The sequence below is a fragment of the Solanum pennellii genome, chromosome 10, assembly GCF_001406875.1.
Source record: "Solanum pennellii chromosome 10, SPENNV200".
In the NCBI taxonomy this organism is placed as follows: Eukaryota; Viridiplantae; Streptophyta; class Magnoliopsida; order Solanales; family Solanaceae; genus Solanum; species Solanum pennellii.
Genome location: NC_028646.1, coordinates 76003118 through 76021172, shown reverse-complemented (window position 1 = coordinate 76021172; position 18055 = coordinate 76003118). Strand labels below are relative to the sequence as shown.

The window sequence follows — 18055 nt, the reverse complement described above, 5'->3', positions numbered from 1 at the left end:
TACAAAATTACTTTTTCAGTAAATTAAAATTTCTAGTAACAACGATACTCAATGAAGGAACAAAAAAAAAGTGAATGAAAAAAATGGCTTGAATTTGTTACTAATGTTTCTCCTACCATTAAGTTGATTAAGATTTGGTCTTGACATGTTTTTTTTATAGAAAAATTGGTCTTTACATGTTGATTTTAGAGTGCTAGAGTTAAATTAATTAATTGGTTTAAATGAATATCCTTTTATTTTTTTTGAAAAAAATGGTTAGAAATAAAAATTTCGTGTTAGTACATTCAAAAAATAATTAAATCATAAAATAATATATTTCCAATCGATCGGGTTATTAAATAGTTTAAATGAATATCAATTTATTTTTTATAATTTTAGTTAGAAATAAAAATTTCATGTTTGTAAGTTTTAATGAAAAAAATCAATTAAATAGATTGAACGACTTTGTAAGTGAAACTCATAGTTAAGTGAATTTTGAATTAAAAATCAAAGTTAAGTGACTTTATGAGAAAAGAAATCATGGTTGAGTGCTAAAAAAAGAACTCATAGTTGAGTGACTTTGGAAAATATCAAAGTTGTGACTTTCTAAGGAAATAGTACGTAGTTGAGTGACCATATGAGATATTAACTCAATAGTTAATTTATGCGAATTTGCATCATCTTTGTACATTACATATTTATTTTTTATTAATGATTTTATTTAAGTTTATTAATATTATAAGTAGAATAATTTTTTTTTTATGAATTTATTTAAATAATTCACATAATGTCACAGATTAAATATATCTAGTTGTTTAAATATACCTTTCCTCCAAAACATGAAATATGTGGAAAAGAAGAAAATAGCATCCTAGTTTATAACCCTACTAAATATGTTGTATATTTTGTGGTCAAAGAAGAACACATTATCTGTACCAAAAAAAAAGTTTATCCAACCTAATTTTACAATAGTATATATGTATGCATCATTGTATGAGACCAAAATAAGTAAATAAAAGGCTAACAATTTTTTAATACTAGGACTGGTCTAAAACAAAGTAATAATATCAGTTCAAAGTCGTTCAGGCTTTGTTTGTTACTTACTCTAACATGCCAAACATATTTTGGAATCAAACTTAGAAAACCAACACAGAGGTTGCAGCAGCAGCATAAAAAAGAAGAGACAGAAATTAACATATAAAAGTTGTAATTTTGAGCCCTCGAAATGGTTTCATGGTATATCGAACGTTCAAAGCCAATTATCTCACTAGAACTTTTCGATAGCTACTCCATCTCTCAGAACCTCGTAAGCTTCCCTACTTCGGGTTTTCTTCAACCCAGCTGTGAAATGAACCTTGGATTTTTCTGAAGAGATGGCAGTAACTTTTACCCACACCATCACCTTTGTTTTCATTCCTTCAATCTCGACTAGCTTTCCTTTTTCCAGATATCCAGTAACAGCTGTAGAGAAGCGTAATACAGATGAATCCTTGTAGCCAACTTCACATACAGATGGTATAAAGACGGTGAGCTTTCGTGTCTCTTCATTGAACTCGTAATTGGTGGCATCACGAGGAAAAATACCTACTGGAACATCATATTCCTTCAGAAGATCTGGCAATGGCTTTTGCATTTTTCCTACAAAACCAAGATTAAGAAGGGAAGATAAAAGGTTATCACTTGTACCAAACGACAATACTATATAACTTTTTGATCTAGCTAGAAATCCTCAAGAAAACGAGCAAGTCCCAGTTAGATAATAAAGAACTTGAAACCAGATAAGTTAGAATGGAATAGTCTTCTAGTCCACAGCTAACACCCAACAAAAACATCACTAGAGAAAGGTTCCTTACACCATATTCAGCCAATGTTCCCTCCTTACAAACAAAAAGTTCCCTCAATTTGCCGGACGATTCCTCTCCACCCAAATAGAAAAGAAAAAAAGAGCCACATGAATAAACACAGACGGACTCTTACAAGATATGTTCCACCCCGGCACTCCTGGTTTCTCATCAACTAATTCACTCGCCATTTTTAATATTCATAAACACTATTCTGAGATATTCTTGGCAGCAACATAGCGATTTTATTTTCCTTTCCTTGCCCTCAAACTGCCTTGGGGAAAGACAGGTGTCCTAGTGGATCAGACAGCAAATTTTGAACATACAAGGATGAGGTGGGGGATGGAAGTGCAAGCATGGTGAAAAGTTATGCAGAGAGAAGACAAACCTTTAAGCTTGTTCACTAGCCACTTGGTTCCTCCTTCAATGCTGCTTTGCAATGACTGATTATTGAAAGGGAAAAGATCAGTATGAACCAAAACGGCTGGAACAGATGTATAGAAATACCACACAGAGTAGTGACTGATAGGAACCAACTGCTCTTTGCCAAACAACCCAAACTTAGCAAACATCTACTATTCTTCCTAGGGAATAATAGTTCTAAATTGCTTTCAACTGATGTGCTAGAAAAGTGACATTATCAAGATTTTCCAGAATCAGAAATTCTTTTCAATCTCTCCATCAATTATGGTCATTTGCTTCAGTGCAGCAGAACACTTGAGTGGTTTGGTTACCATTTTTCTCTCCTGAAGAACTGTCATAACATTATAATACTTTTAATCACACTAAACATAAAAGTTTCTATTGGTTTTTGTTATTTTAGAATTTGAACGTTTCTGTTGGCTTTTGGCTTTTACATCATCTTTAGGATAAAGGTTTTCAATTGTATAACTCTTGCATTCACAGTTAATAGTTTCACACCAGCATTCACTGGCATTCCCAACCGTAAAGTTAGTGCTCATATTAAATAATAAAGGTGGAGAAGATGCGTAGAAGGTTCCTTTATCCTCACAGAATATAAAGAATTATATTATTCCTTAAAAACAATCAAGTAGGTGTTTGGACATTAACGGAATGATATCTGAAAAAAGAAATAGTCTAGAGGTTGAAAAATTGTATTGCAAATTGAAGTTGCGTTTAGACATGCATTTCACTTGATTCTTTCCTCTTCTTTTTAAAGTTTCGTGAGTGAGAAAAAAAATCACTTTTTCAAATTTGAAAAAAATCACCTTCAAAACTAACCAAAAACAATGTTCAATGAAAATATTTTTAGAAAAAAGGGAAAAGAAAACTCATGTCCTAACAGAACCTAATAAATGCAACAGGAGATGCAATTCATCAAAATCGAAGGGCAACCACACAAATAAGTCCACATGAGCCTTAGACCAGCAATGGAAAATACAAATTTGTCTACTGTCCAAGAACAAGATAGTAAATACGAAAAAATGGAAGAACAACATGAGAGAGAAGATACTGCTCATCCAAAAAGTTGTGAATTTTATCACATCAGTGACAAAATCTAGTGGTACCATGCCTCCAGCTTGTTGTATGTGGAAGTCTTGTCCAAAAAAAAAATCTAGCGGCATTAACTGGTAATCAATCCACTTTCCACTAAGAAGGGTTCCGCATTCCCATTTACAGTCAAAGAGCCATTTTCCCAATACATCTAAAGATTAAATATCAAGGTACAGATGGAAATGCAGTACATCTATAATATGTACCGAAAACCAATTTTCAAGAGCACTCACTAAATAATCCTCACAAATGCCAATGGAAGTAAACTTTAACTTCCATCATGTCATAGAAGTCATATTTATCCCAAGTTGAAGTTCTTCTGAATAGCAACAACATTGATCAAAATATGGGGGAGCGCCAGTTGATAACCAGGCTGCAGAGCAATCAGCAAAATGGTATCTTCATATGCACTATTCTATACTCCCCCCGCTCCGTATGTACTCTCTTTCTTTTTTGACAGGTCCCAAAAAGAATGGAACTTTTCTATATATAGTCACAATTTACACTGAACTTTTCATTTTCAATGTGAAATGCCCACTGATTATTTTGGACAACAAGATTTCAAAAGTCTTCCTTTCATTCGTAACTGTTGTGCCCAGTCAAAACATCTTCACATGAATTGGAAAGAGCGACAACAATTTACAAAAGTCATGCTTTGCAACTAGCAAGATTCCATGCATTTGACAACAGAATGTCCTATTTGGTAAAATAGCATAACATCCTCAAATAGGAGTTTTGGCTCATCGCGTGAGGATTATAAATTAAAAAAATTGGCACTCTGTCATGATGTACACCATCCATCACACATCCTGCATTGTTCTATCTAAATCTTAGAACAAAAACACTCCGGCTTAAAATCCTACATCCAATTCTAGCAAGAAACACTCATTCAGCAAATATACACTACGAGAGGATAAAAATCTTAAACGTTAACATAAATTTTGCAATCAAAGCTGTTAAATTTTCATGCTTCCAACAAACATAATTAAGAATTCCCAAAATTAGACCACAGAAAAAGCTCAAATAACCAGGCCTGAACGAAACACTAAAGTTGATTAATAACCGATAACTTTGAGAAAAAAGGAAATTGTGGTCACACCCACTATCCTCAGCTTGAACCGCAGTATACCAAGTAGAAACCCTATCTAGAAAGAACTAATCTTTATCAAAATTGAGAACGAACTTGTTAATCATTCAGGTAAATTGCACAATCAATTACTTCCACACTCATAAAAGAAGAAACGCATCCCGAAATTAGATCATAACAATCAAAACATTTGATAAGCAAACCGAATGTAAGGGAGAAAAGGGCATACATTAATGTCATCGCCGACGGAATTGATCTCCTTGTTGGCTCTTTTACCTATCCAGTAAGAACCCACTTTGTTCAATATCTGATCCATTCTCAATGTCGAAGATTTCTATAAACCCAATAACAAAAAATCCAAAAGCTTAAACAACTCTTCTTCCTCCTTCCTCCCTCTCTCTCTCTGTCTCTCTCTGAGTCCAATTCAGAGAGATAAAGTGGAATCGAGTTCTCTTCTAACCCCAATTTTGTTTTGGCAAAGCTTCGTTTCCTATTAATGTTCTCTTAACTCTTAAGTATCGTGCGTGCCACAATCGTAAATCCTTTTTATATCTTTAAATCATTAATTGCCTAGTAAAATGGTCGCGCATCGCATGGATCCGTATACTAAAAATATAAATTTAAGTTGTTTAAGTAAGAAAAAAAAATTTATTTACCCTAATTATTTTATTGAGTCAATATAATTTTTTTATTACATGATTTAATGAAGTAAAATAAACTGTAAATTTAAACGCATGAAATGCATGTTCTGACTTGATATAACCACTCGATATGACTAAGTTTTATCCAGTAAAATTGGTGTAATGAGATTATCCAAGAAGCATATTTGATTTTCCTTACGAGATATATTTTCGTATTCGTATGATTACTTGTTAAGTGTATGTTACATATACTGTACATTATGTTTAACTAACTATTTTTTATTAAAATCATTTTTAGATAAAACAAATAATATAGGAAAATTAAACATTATTATCTAATCATAATTTAGAAAAGTTCTTCATTAATTTAAATATATTTGTTCGATAGTAAATAGTACACTATAGTGTCAAACTATGCAAAAAAAAATTGAATTGTATTTTTCAAAATATTATGTCACACGGATAAATATATATTGCACTTTAAAAATGCAATCCAAATATATATCCAATAAATCATTTTGTAAAAGAAGACAAAATGAGATACAACCTATAATAGCATAGTTGACATACACTATTTATTTATATTATTTAAAAAAATATAATGTATATATTTTAATATTGATTGCTACTTTTTAATAATTTAATCTTATATACAATCTTATTTATAAATACAATATACATGTACAGAATACATCATTGTTAGAGACAATACAGCTTAGTTATATATTGCTTATACAATTTCACATTGCTTATTAATTTAAAAAAAAAAAGGCACAAAATTTGGAAGAAAATGGCTAAAATTTTGAATTTGGGCTAATACAAATAATGGAGCCAACCAAAAACTTAAAAACATTTTGTTAATTTAGAAAGATTTCTCCATTTCACTATGTCTACATATATAAAATTGTTATTTTGAAACTATTTACATATCTAAATAATAGTAATTTAGAAGATTTGGGATTCATTTAATTGATGAACTCTTTTTTGAACTTCATGGTACATTAGTATATGTTTATTTTGGAAAAAATTTAAAGTGTGAGTTAAATTGTTTTATTGGCGGTGATAAAAAAATTGACTTACTATCTTTATAATTGGTTCATTGACTTTTAAATTTTATATGATATTATTAACTTAATACAGCTCAATACGTATTGACCTTTTATGATTATATATATTTCACTAAAAAATGTAAAAATAAAAATTATTAGATTTGTCCAACTTGACACATCATATATTTACTATAGACTTCTTTTTTTCATTTGACTTGATCAAGCAATAATCTGTCTTTGTAGAATCACCTTGTCTTTAGTAATAAAAGTAGTCGAATCATTTATGAGAAAAAATTGTTATCTAAATACAATGATATATCAAATTGAGGGTTTATATTTCTTGCCCTTCAACACTTTAAGTGATAAACAAAAAGTGGTTAAAATAACCCTTTGACATTATTAAACAAAAATTGCAAATTCGCAAGACACAAGTAAAGTTATTTCATGGTTATGGTTAGAAAATTAAATTAAATTACGATTCGAATTAAATTGATTGAAAATAGATATTTGATTTGATTTAGTTAGATTTAATTTTAAATTTGAAATATTTAGTTTGATGAAAAATTATTCATATAAAAAATTATATTTTGCAAAAACAAAATATGGATTTGTTTTGTAGTTTTAATTATTTTTTTAATTAATTTTTAATATATCAATTTTGATCCATTTCTTCTCTGAATTATGATTTAATTCTGGTCATGAATAGTAGGAATGGGTAAAACTTATTTGCGTCGGCTGTTTACACAAAATTAATATATACTTATCATGTGTTTGAATTTATAATTCATTTTACTTCATTAAATTACGTAATTATGAAAATTACATTGACTTAGTGCAAAACACTAAATGCGAATAAGTTTTTTCCAAGCAGGAATACTTGTTTTTCGGTTAGTCATCTTTCACCTATAAACGAATTAACTAAAGGAACCAAATTTTGATTATTAGATATTCAAATAAACCAAATTAAATTATAGTAAGTTACAATATTTATAATTTGCTTCAATAGTATCCGAAATGGTTTCCTAGCCCTTTATAAACTTTTTATAACGTTCTCTTTTTTATAAGAGATTTTTATTTTACAACATAATATTTAACTTTATAATTTGAAGATGTCATTTTCTTCTATTCAAATTGTAAGAGGGTAAGAGATCACATTTCCTTGACTTTTCATTTCATTTTTTAATAACTGAATATATCATTTTCTTCTATTTAAACTGTAAGAGGGCAAGAGATCTCATTTCCTTGTGAGTTTCTTTTAAATGTATATATGATCTAACCCATGAATCACATTTTTCTTTTCATAAGAGATATGCTCATTTTTAAGATCTGAAAATGTCAATGGTAAGAGTGCAAAAGATCTCATTTCTCCAATTTTTTTGTGACTTCCTTTTAAATGTATGGCCTAACCCATTAATCACATGTTATAGCATATAACACCATCAATTTGAAATAATAACCATAGGAACCAAAATCCTAAAACCAAAAGTCTCCGAGGATAATGGTCATTTATTAAATAGTTGGTGATGATTTAAAAAAGAATAATACAAACACTTTTATGTTGGAATTAACACTAAAAATAAAGTAAAAGAATCTTGTCGATCGATCAACCATAAGAAATGCCTAAGGATCACTTGACCCTCCAACGTCATTCATGACTTGCTAATAAAACAAATCCATCCAACAAAAATGGATTATTACAAATCATAAAACAAATTATAGTAGTTTATTTACATATACATAATAGGATTTTTTCTTTTACGTAAATAGAATCATTTAAATTAGTTCTTATTCTTTTTTGGTTACTTTTTTTAGAATTAATTATAATGAAGTAGTAATTTTTAGCCATTAGTTTACTATTTAATAATAAAATGAACTTGACATAAAAGAAATAATTTTATCATATCAAATTTTTTGTAATAATAAATTTAGTTAAGTGGTTTTATTGATACAAAATTCTAAGTTGAGTGATTTTATTTATACAATTCTAAGTTAAGTAATTTTATTAAATAAATTTTAATGATTTTGCTAAATAATATATCAAAGCTGAGATATTAATTCAAACTTTTTATAATGGACAATATAGGTTCAAATGCAAGTGGTTATGCATGATATCACAACTTTATCAAACATAATTAATTTATTCAAATTTAGACAAGAGAATATAAAATAATTCATCCAGTTCTGCAGCTAATTAGTTCTGCAGCTAATTATGAATTTGGTACAAAATGGTTATTGCTTGTTTAAAAGTCTTTGGTCCAGTCTTTGCACCCCTTTAAATAAAATAAAATAAAGGGAAAAGAGTTAAAAATATTCCTCAATTTTGTTTTATTGGTTGACTATGTTCTTGTCGTTAAAATAGAGTTATTTTTATCTCTGCCGTCACTAATTTCACCATTTATGCCCCTCAATTGGATGGAAAACCCAAATCAATCAAATTACTCAATTTTAACCCGTCCCGACCCACCAAATCTTATAACCCATTTTTGTTCATTTTCTCCCTCTTTTCTTTTTCAAAATACTCGTTTTTCTCTTTTTATATCCACTTTATTAGCCTTAATCATCTTTTTTTTAATCATCGTTATTCTTTACAATGAAGAATTTTCTTTCATTTTTACTGAATTTCATCCCAAATCTCCAAATCTAATTACAATTTCATCTCAAGATTAGTCAGTGAGTAATTCAAAAGCACACAAATATTTTTGCTACAAGAATATAGCCACCACCTACGCGCGCCGCTGTAATCTTAGCCGAAATTTTTCTCTTTCACCAGCAGAACAGTTGTCCACAAGTAGAGAAGATGACGGAGATGAAATGGTATAAATTGGAGGGTTTTCAACGAAAAACCCTTCCTCTTTCAGCAGCCAAACAACAATCACCACAATCCTCTCTTCTCTTCATCTCCATCTCTGACGAGCCACTACCAATCAATAAGTAATAAAGCAAAACCAAATCTGAAACAAGCAAAAACCACTCTTTCGACTTTCTCTAGACCCACATCGCGAACAGTGTCCATCCACCTCCGCATAATCCCTATTCCGATAAATCGGAGAAAATCAACAACGACGAATTAGAGCTCCAAGCTACAGTAATTCCGACAATTTTTAAGATCTGACTAGAAAATAATGCTCGATTACCTACATTTAATCATTGTTGTCTTCTTGTGTTTTTGGATTCGTAGTCATTATTACATTATTTTCGATATTGTTTGGCTGTATCAGATGATTTTGTTGTTTTTGAAAATGAACACAAGTTTAAAGATGAAAATGAACAAAAATGGGTTGTATATTCGGGTCGGGTGGTGGATAATTTTAATTAATTTGGGACTTTCCATCTAATTTAGGGGCATAAATGGTCAAATTAGTGACGGTAGGGGTAAGTATAACTCCATTTTAACGGTAAGGGATAAATATAACTCCACTTTAACAGTAAGGGCATAGACGACCAATAAAACAAAGTTGAGGGGCATTTCTAACCTTTTTCCCTAAAATAAAATGAGACCGTTCTTAATGAATAGTTCCTTTCAGCCATTATGAGCTCTTCAAGGAAGTTTAGAAGCCTAAACTATAGTAATTTTCAAGAAGTACTTTTATATGTAAATTTACGTTTTTTTTCTCCTGAAGCTTGGTAGATAATATTGTTGTTTTGTTAGAATGGGTCTAAGTTCCAAACTAGTTGAGGAATAGATTATTGGTCTGCTTATATGGTCATGAACAATCCTCCTCATGAGGTAATTTTTTGGGTTGAGTTAGGTTCAGGTGTCATATCTTTACATAGCGCGAGAGGCAGTCCATCCTGTTTGGACTCCCGACCAACACTCCAGTTGCGCTGTTGGGTGTGAAAGGGGGTGTTAAAGAGCGGGTTAAGGTCCTACATTGGTTGAGGAATTGATTGATGGCCTACTTGTAAAGATATGACATGTGGATCAAATTCAACCTTAAAAGTTAGCTCGTAAGGGGAGGTTTCTCCAAGTCCATATAAGGAGATCAATTTCCCATCCCTCTACTAATGTGGGACTTCTTAACACTCTCCGACACGTCCAGGATAGAGGTTTGACAAGTCCATATAAGGAGATCAATTTCCCATACTACTAATGTAGGACTTCTTAACACTCCCCCAACATACCCAGACTTCAACGAAAACATGAACACTTCTAAGGGCCTAGCTTTTATATGTAAATTTACCCTTTTTTTTCTCATTGTGAATCTTGGTAGATAATATTGTTGTTTTGTTAGAGTGGGTTAAGGTTCTAAACTAGTTGAGGAATAGACTATTGGTCCGCTAATATGGTCTTGGGTAATCCTCTCCTTATGAGCTAGTTTTTACGGTTGAGTTAGGTTTAGGTATCATATCTTTACATAGTGTGAGAGTCAGTCCATCCTGTTGGGCCCTCGACCCACACTCCAGTTGGGCTAATGGGCGTGAAAGGGGATGTTAGAGTGGGTTAAGGTCCCATATTGGTTGAGGAATTGATTGACGGTCTACTTGTAAAGACATGATATTTGGACTTAATTAACCCCAAAAGCTTAGTTCATGAGGCCCTCTACCGATGTGGGACTTCTTAACACTCCCCGCACGCCCAGACGTGAACACTTCTAAATGGGGCCAACATAATTGGACAACTTGGGATGGGTCTAGCTCTGATACCACGTAAAGAAATAATACATGGATTCAACTCAACCCCAAAAGCTAGCTCATGAGGGGAGGTCTGTCCAAGTCCATATAAGGAGGACCAATTTCTCACCCCTCTATCGATTTGGAACTTCTTACACTACATATATTAATTTGGAAAATCTTCGCCCCGTGAGCTAGTTTTTGACGTTAGATTAGGCTCATATACCATATATTTACATGTTTAAACAAGTCGCAATCTAAGCCAAACAGTCCGCCATCTGATTAGCTTCCCTTAGAGGCTTAGACGATGAGATTTTTTAACCTTAAGTTATCAAACAAACCCTCGTTAAGCATATTAGTAATCACCATGGAGACCAAATCTAAATAAAATCGAGTAAAACCCCGTCTTAAGAACCATCAAGGGTGTCCACATATGACACCTTTGGTTATAGAAGTCTTGGACAATGACTTATGACTCCATATAAAATATGTATGAACATAAATTGTGAAGACATTTTCAATGTTTTTGGTTAAAAAATCATACAAAAATTAGATTGACAAGTGAGTAGAAAAAGGGCAGACAGTTGGAAAAGTTCATAACAAAAAAATAATAAATGTAAATTGGAATATGTGGTGTTGCTTCTAATAAACGCTGCTCAATAATAAGATGAATATAAGTATATAACATCTGGTGATTGATCATGTAATATCTATAACAACTTTTATTGATATTTAATCATTAAAGAGATGACACTAATGATAAATACACTTCTTAAATGTGTGATTATATATCCTCCTCCAAATATCGTAAAAAGAAATATACTTAAAAAAATTTATTGACGAAGATCTGACACAATATCATATCACATTATAAAAGCATACAAATTTTAAGAAACTTAAAACGAATCACTAGCACACTAACTTTACTAGATTAGGGTTAAAAAAACAAGGAGGAATACTTGAATATTACATCAATTGTTTATACACCTTTTCTACCTTGTTGTACATCTCTCTCCAAAAAATCCTAACATGATTAAATCAAATTATGTCGTTATGAATATTTCATTTTTCTCATAGAAAGGATGAAATATATCTAAATTTACTATTAAATTATTTATAATTCTATCATATGAGTTGCAAATTAAATAATAATAAAAAAATAAAATAAAAAAAGAATATCCTTGAAGGTTAGGGTTGTTTTGGTAAGTTGACTATAAGCAAGTAGCTTCCTAGTTTTATCATCCTCACATGAAACCTATTGTCTCTTCTTCCTTTCAAAGTCCAATTTCTCTCTCTCTCTAGATCTTCTATATATCTCTATACAAAACTATATCATTCACTAGAAAAAACACAACAAAAAAAACTCTGATCTTATATTAGCCACTATTATATAGTTTGAAAATTCATTATATTCAACACACACAAAAAGAAAATGATTCCAAATCCTCAAAAATCATCAATTTTACTCCAAAGAATCACTTCCAACACTCCTTGTAATTGTAACAAACAATCGCTACAGCACCACACACCCATACCATGCACCGCAGATATACCAGATTCCGTCGTCAAATATCACGCGCATCTTGTGGGACCCTACCAGTGCTGCTCCGCTGCGATCCAGCGGATCTCAGCACCGGTATCCACCGTATGGTCCGTCGTCCGTCGATTCGACAACCCTCAAGCGTATAAACACTTCATCAAGAGCTGCCACCTCATCGACGGAGACGGTAACGTAGGCACTCTTCGTGAAGTCCGAGTTATCTCCGGGCTGCCAGCTGTCAACAGCACGGAGAGACTCGAAATACTTGACGAAGAGCGCCACGTTATTAGTTTTAGCGTAGTCGGTGGGGACCACCGACTCGCGAATTATAAATCTGTTACTACTTTACATCCAGAACCGTTTGGTAATGGAACGATCGTTGTGGAATCGTACGTTGTTGATATACCAAAGGGGAATACGAAAGATGAAACGTGTGTTTTTGTTGATACTATTGTAAAATGTAATCTTCTATCACTGAAACAGATCGCGGAGAATTTAAAGTAAGATAGAAATATTTCGTAAAATTAATTGAGCTGGGTTAATGATACTGTATCGAATTTCTTTTTTTTTTAGGATATGATGATTTGAAGAATCGTTGCACCTTTTTAGCTAATGTTGTTCATCACTTGTTTGAAGATAAATTCATGGTTAGAATTAATTTCTTTATACGGTTGTTTTTTTACAAAATTGTTTCCATGCTAGTTTATTTATTTGTGATAGAACCTTTAAGTATAAGTAATGCAATTATCAATTATAATCTTGATAAAGTCCAAAGATGGGATATATTATATACTATCAAGAGATTATTAATATTGAAATGAAATAACAATAGGAGTATATATTATTTAGCAATTCCCTAATTATTTATAAAATCCTTTTAATATATTTGCTATTTGTATATGATTCAAATTATAAGAATGAAGATGAAGCTAAATGATTTTGTTTGATAGTTTTAAGAATAAATTTAACAACGTAATCAAGCAGTAAATATTAAGTTAATGTTTTTTTTTGCTCCGAAGTCATTTATCTCTCAGATTTTCAAGGTGAATCCAAATTTAGTTAATTTTAATATAAATACTGAACACCGAATGACAAAAAAAAGTACGTAAATTAAGGATAGTCACTGATTATTTTTTTGTGGTACATTAGGCAAGGTAGAAATGATAATAACATGTAAGTCATATTATTACGCGTTACTCTTTACATTACCCTTTAAATTTATTTTCATGAGTTGATCAATCCTCTATAAATATACACGAATAATAATAAGTTGTACGAGATATATGTAGGGACAGAAAAATTAGATGATATGGTAAGTTAATGTGGAACACAAAAGTTGTATATGGAATGGAATTTTTTGAAGTTTCATAAATGTAAAAGAAATTCAAACAATGTATTCCCACAACTTTTCACGATTCAAAGACATTATATATAGTAACAACTAACAAGAGCTTTTACTTCTCAGATAGGCAAGTATTCCTCCCAAATGGTAATAATAAGAAAACATAAATAACTATATTGTTTGAATTCGTGGAGTAAGTCGTAGAATGAGAGATACGTAATTAGAAATTTACATTTATATGATTATACGATTATTATTATTATATAATTAAGAAGTAGAACTAATTAATATAGTATATGGTTAGTAGGGTGTCGTATAAATTATTGAGACAAGTTGATGAGAATAAAAGAGGCAAGTTGGAGGGGACTTTAAGGAAAGAAAAGCCAATTAGCTGACATATAGTATATAGTATATAGTATTATTATATTTATCAATTCAATAAAAGAGCAAGTTGCAAAATATTCAATTGTCATATCAGGATTTGTTTACGTACGTAGTGTTTTTAAGTAGGAAAAAAAAAAAGAAGTAAAAAAAGGGACAGAGAGATAGATGCAAGTTGCTCTACTTATCTTCTGGCAATTTTTGAATAGATATATGCAACTTGTTATTGCAACTTGATGTACTATTTTCTAATTCATGATCCCCGTGCAACTTCTTGTCCACTTATTATTTATATTAATCAATGTCTTCACGTCACTCTTATCATCCTCTCAAGATATTCAAATTTAAGATCTCTGATTTAAAATAAAAAAATATTAATTACTTCATCACATTTGATAATTATAAGTAATATTTAGTATTATTTCATTTGTATCTATTTATTTGTCGTGTTTCTTGTTACATATATGCACGTCTGTAAGGAAATATTATTAACGAAGTCAGAAATTGAAAGTAGAATGTATACAATTTTTTTTTTTTGCAATTGTGTTAAGGATGTATATATGAAATACACACTTATAATAGCTAATATTAAACATTTATATAGGTGTGCAATTAATCACCCTTAGCCTAAGATGGCTCTGGCCATACACTATTGAAGAGGAATTTTGACTATTTTATCTATATTTTGTATTTTTAAAATATATTCTTTCCGTTTTAAGAATAATGTTCATATTTCTTTTTTAGTTTGTTTAAAAAAGAATGATTCCTTTTTTTTTGTAATACTTTAATTTTAACTTTTTACGTAGCGTATTTAAGACCACAAGATTGACATTTTGATATATTTAACATAACTTTAATTTAGAACCACAAGATTAAAAAATCTTTTTGCTTTTTTCTTAAACTTCGTTTCAAATCAAACTAGGTTACCCTTTTTTAAATGGAGGGAGTAATTTCTCGATGAATATCTATTCAATGATGATTCTAGTCATCAAGAATACTTACTACTACTAAAGATAAAATGGGGAAAATAATTAATTTTGTATTAAACTTATAAAATAACAAATAATTTGAAATTACAATTTTTAAAAATTATGTCTGCATAATTTGTGATGGAAAGACTATTTTTTTGTCTCGATTTATGTGTTTATCTTTGTTTTTAGCTAAACGAAAAAAATAACGACATCTTCTCATAGCTAATAACAGTTTAACTTTGTATCTTGTTTTATTTTTAATGAGATAATCTATAGCAATATAAATATTGATAACTTATTTAAATTATAAATTTCAAAATTCTCTCTTTTATTCTTTTAACTTATTTTGTACCCAATCAAAACAACTTCATATAAATTAAAATAGTGAAGAAGTATACGAGAATCAAAATATTTTCTTGACTATTAAATTTTAAATAATGTAAAGACTCTTATCAATAAAAGTAACATCCTTTTTTATCAACGTTCAGAATAGATAGAATAATATATGTGTTCACCTAAATTCAATGTGTCAAGAAATTATTAAATATTTAATTATATAATAATAATAATAATAATAATCCAACTATGAAGTAATATATTTTACATTTACTTTGTTTTGTCAAAAGAATCAATCTGAATACATTCAACCTTAATTAGATCATGCTAGTTCAAGATCCTTTTTATAATTTTATCCACCTAGCTACTCTAGGTTGGGGCTCTTTAATTAGTTGGCTAATTGCGGCTTTTAAGGCTACAAAAATTAAGACATTAACTTTTTGAAAATTTTAAGTTTTTTATTCATCAACTTTATAATTAATAGGAGTAAATTAGTAATTCCATTATGTTAATAATTATTTTCTTAATAGGTATGTGAATTTAATAGTGGACAAATAATTCGAGACAGAAGAAGTATAATACATTAAGATATACTATTTTTTAAACATATTTGTATGTGAAAATTGTAACTAATAATATTTTTTGAATATTCAACTTTTTAATTTAAAATATTAAATTAATTTATTCTGATTAATTTTGAAAATTAATCAAAATTGAAAAGTTGAACTTTTCGAACTTATATTGTACTCTTGTTTAAAAAATACTCCTTGAAATATACTCCAAATTAAGATCCAATTTTCTTATATCAAAATGCTATATTTCAAAGTGTTAATTAGTCAAATTGACTAGGCCATTCATTTTAATTTTATCTCAAGTGATTATTTACTATAATAAAAATAGACTTTTAGCAGCAATATTAAATATATTTATTAATAAATAGTGTTAGATATATTTTATTGATTTTAATAATCATTAGATTTAACATAATTAAAAGCTTTAGAGACATTTATAAAGAATGTTAATTGTTTTTAAAACATATTTAGCGGTAATTAAATTATTATTAGTAACTAATTATTGCTAAACATCATTTTTGATATTAGTGACTGAAGATGTTAAGAGCTACCCTCAATGCAAATTGTGATAGAGTGATAAATATTCTTTTATTCTTAATTAGTGATCTCAAATTAAAGTTGCGGACATAAAATCACCTTTATTAAGAACATTATTTTGATATAAATTTTTTTTTGGTAGGTAAATAATAAGAAAAGAAGATGAACTTATCATATAATTATTAAGACATGCATGCATATGGCATATGGCATGTGAAAGTCACTTTCATTTATTTATTTTTGAAAAAATGAGTACAGCAAAGAGGGATTATGGCATAACCTCCCAAACACAAAGCGGAATAGTCCCAAAAAAATTTCCTTACAAATGGAAATAAAGAAAATGATGATTATCACAATGTTAATAATTTAAAATTACTTTTAAATTATTTTTCAACTGTCTAAATAATAATAATAATAATCAAACAAACAGCTTGTAATGACTATTTTTTGAGTTGTTGACCAAATAATAAAATGGAGGTGGAATCAAATATATTCCTAGAGAATAACATAACAAAAGAAAAAAGTACCCAAAGGACGTTAATGTCAAAAATATTATGAGAAAAATTCACAATAAATAGCTACAGTTGATTCTTTGCAACTGAAAAATAGCTAGTATTATTCTAAATTTTAAATTTTACACTAACGATTTAAATATAATATTCTAAAATCATATTTAATCAAGGGTTTATCAAAAATTATTTCTTTTATCCGCATAAGGTAACATGATAAAAACTATGTTCAAATCACTTTTTAATTTCTTTTATTAATATATTTATAAAATTATATTAAATATGCTACGATGATTTTAAAATTGAGAGAGAGAGAGATTTCTTAGTGTGAATATGTCACGTGCAAGCCCATGTGTTGGCCCAACTTTTTCATATACGCTTTCACCAATTTGGGTTTTCAACTTTCTTATTTTGCTATGGTTCCTTCTACCTTTAAGTATCTCTTCTCATTTTGGATTTAAATGATTAGCACAAAAGAGAGAAAATTATTGGCATAAAAATTAGCAAATGATTTATTGATTTAATTCTACGTAGAAAGTTAGTAGGGATATAATTTTGCTTAGTACGAGACATATTCTTGTAGTTTTAGACAGTGGCGAAGCCACCTTAGGATTCATTTGAACCCTCTTCGGCGGAAAAATTATATTATTTATACATGGTTAAAATAAATTTTTAGATAGATATGATAGATGTCGACCCCCCTTTGGCTTCTTCGTATGTCTATTTTTTTTAAATTTTGAATCCCTTATTAACTTATATGCTCCCTTCATTGCGTCTTCTCCTGTATTAATTGGATTTGATGCTCAGAAATATCCTCTCTACCTTCACAAGGTCATGGTAAATTTTGTGTATACTATATCCTCTCTAGACCCCACTTAATAAAATTTTACTGAGTTTGTTATTGTTTTTGTTTTTGTTACTATTATTGATGATGATGATATTACAATAATTTTGTACTACGTTCATTTTTACATGTTACATATCACTTTATGTAGATTAGGTTATTGACAGATAGAACATAAACGGAAGCATCAAAATCGGATATCTGTGCACTTTGTCTAATACATCTTAGGTTAAGCTTTCCTTTTCTTAATATCTTATATATATATATATATATATATATATATATATATATATATATAAA

The 18055-nt window shown here is 29.6% G+C and overlaps 2 protein-coding genes across 2 annotated transcripts; one reads left to right on the top strand and one right to left on the bottom strand.

Annotated features, from left to right (window-relative positions):
• Positions 1–973: 973 nt before the first annotated feature.
• On the bottom strand, positions 974–4936 carry LOC107032055 (uncharacterized protein At5g01610-like). Its single transcript, XM_015233613.2, has 3 exons — positions 4652–4936; positions 2209–2263; positions 974–1617 (listed from the first exon to the last, which is right to left on the bottom strand). The coding sequence occupies exons 1-3, from the start codon at positions 4736–4738 to the stop codon at positions 1247–1249; spliced, it is 513 nt and encodes a 170-aa protein (XP_015089099.1). The 5' UTR covers positions 4739–4936; the 3' UTR covers positions 974–1246.
• A 7036-nt stretch (positions 4937–11972) lies between these two features.
• On the top strand, positions 11973–12929 carry LOC107032354 (abscisic acid receptor PYL4-like). The gene has a single exon (XM_015233951.2). The coding sequence runs from the start codon at positions 12156–12158 to the stop codon at positions 12765–12767; it is 612 nt and encodes a 203-aa protein (XP_015089437.1). The 5' UTR covers positions 11973–12155; the 3' UTR covers positions 12768–12929.
• Positions 12930–18055: the final 5126 nt, after the last annotated feature.

Excerpts from the sequence above, each read along its gene's own strand:
- LOC107032055 (XM_015233613.2), bottom strand. The coding sequence starts at position 4,738 with ATGGATCAGATATTGAACAAAGTGGGTTCTTACTGGATAGGTAAAAGA. Across the intron at positions 2,264-4,651 it reads CCGTCGGCGATGACATTAAT|TCATTGCAAAGCAGCATTGA; the intron begins GTATGCCCTTTT and ends TTCAATAATCAG. Across the intron at positions 1,618-2,208 it reads GCTAGTGAACAAGCTTAAAG|GAAAAATGCAAAAGCCATTG; the intron begins GTTTGTCTTCTC and ends TTGGTTTTGTAG.
- LOC107032354 (XM_015233951.2), top strand. The coding sequence starts at position 12,156 with ATGATTCCAAATCCTCAAAAATCATCAATTTTACTCCAAAGAATCACT.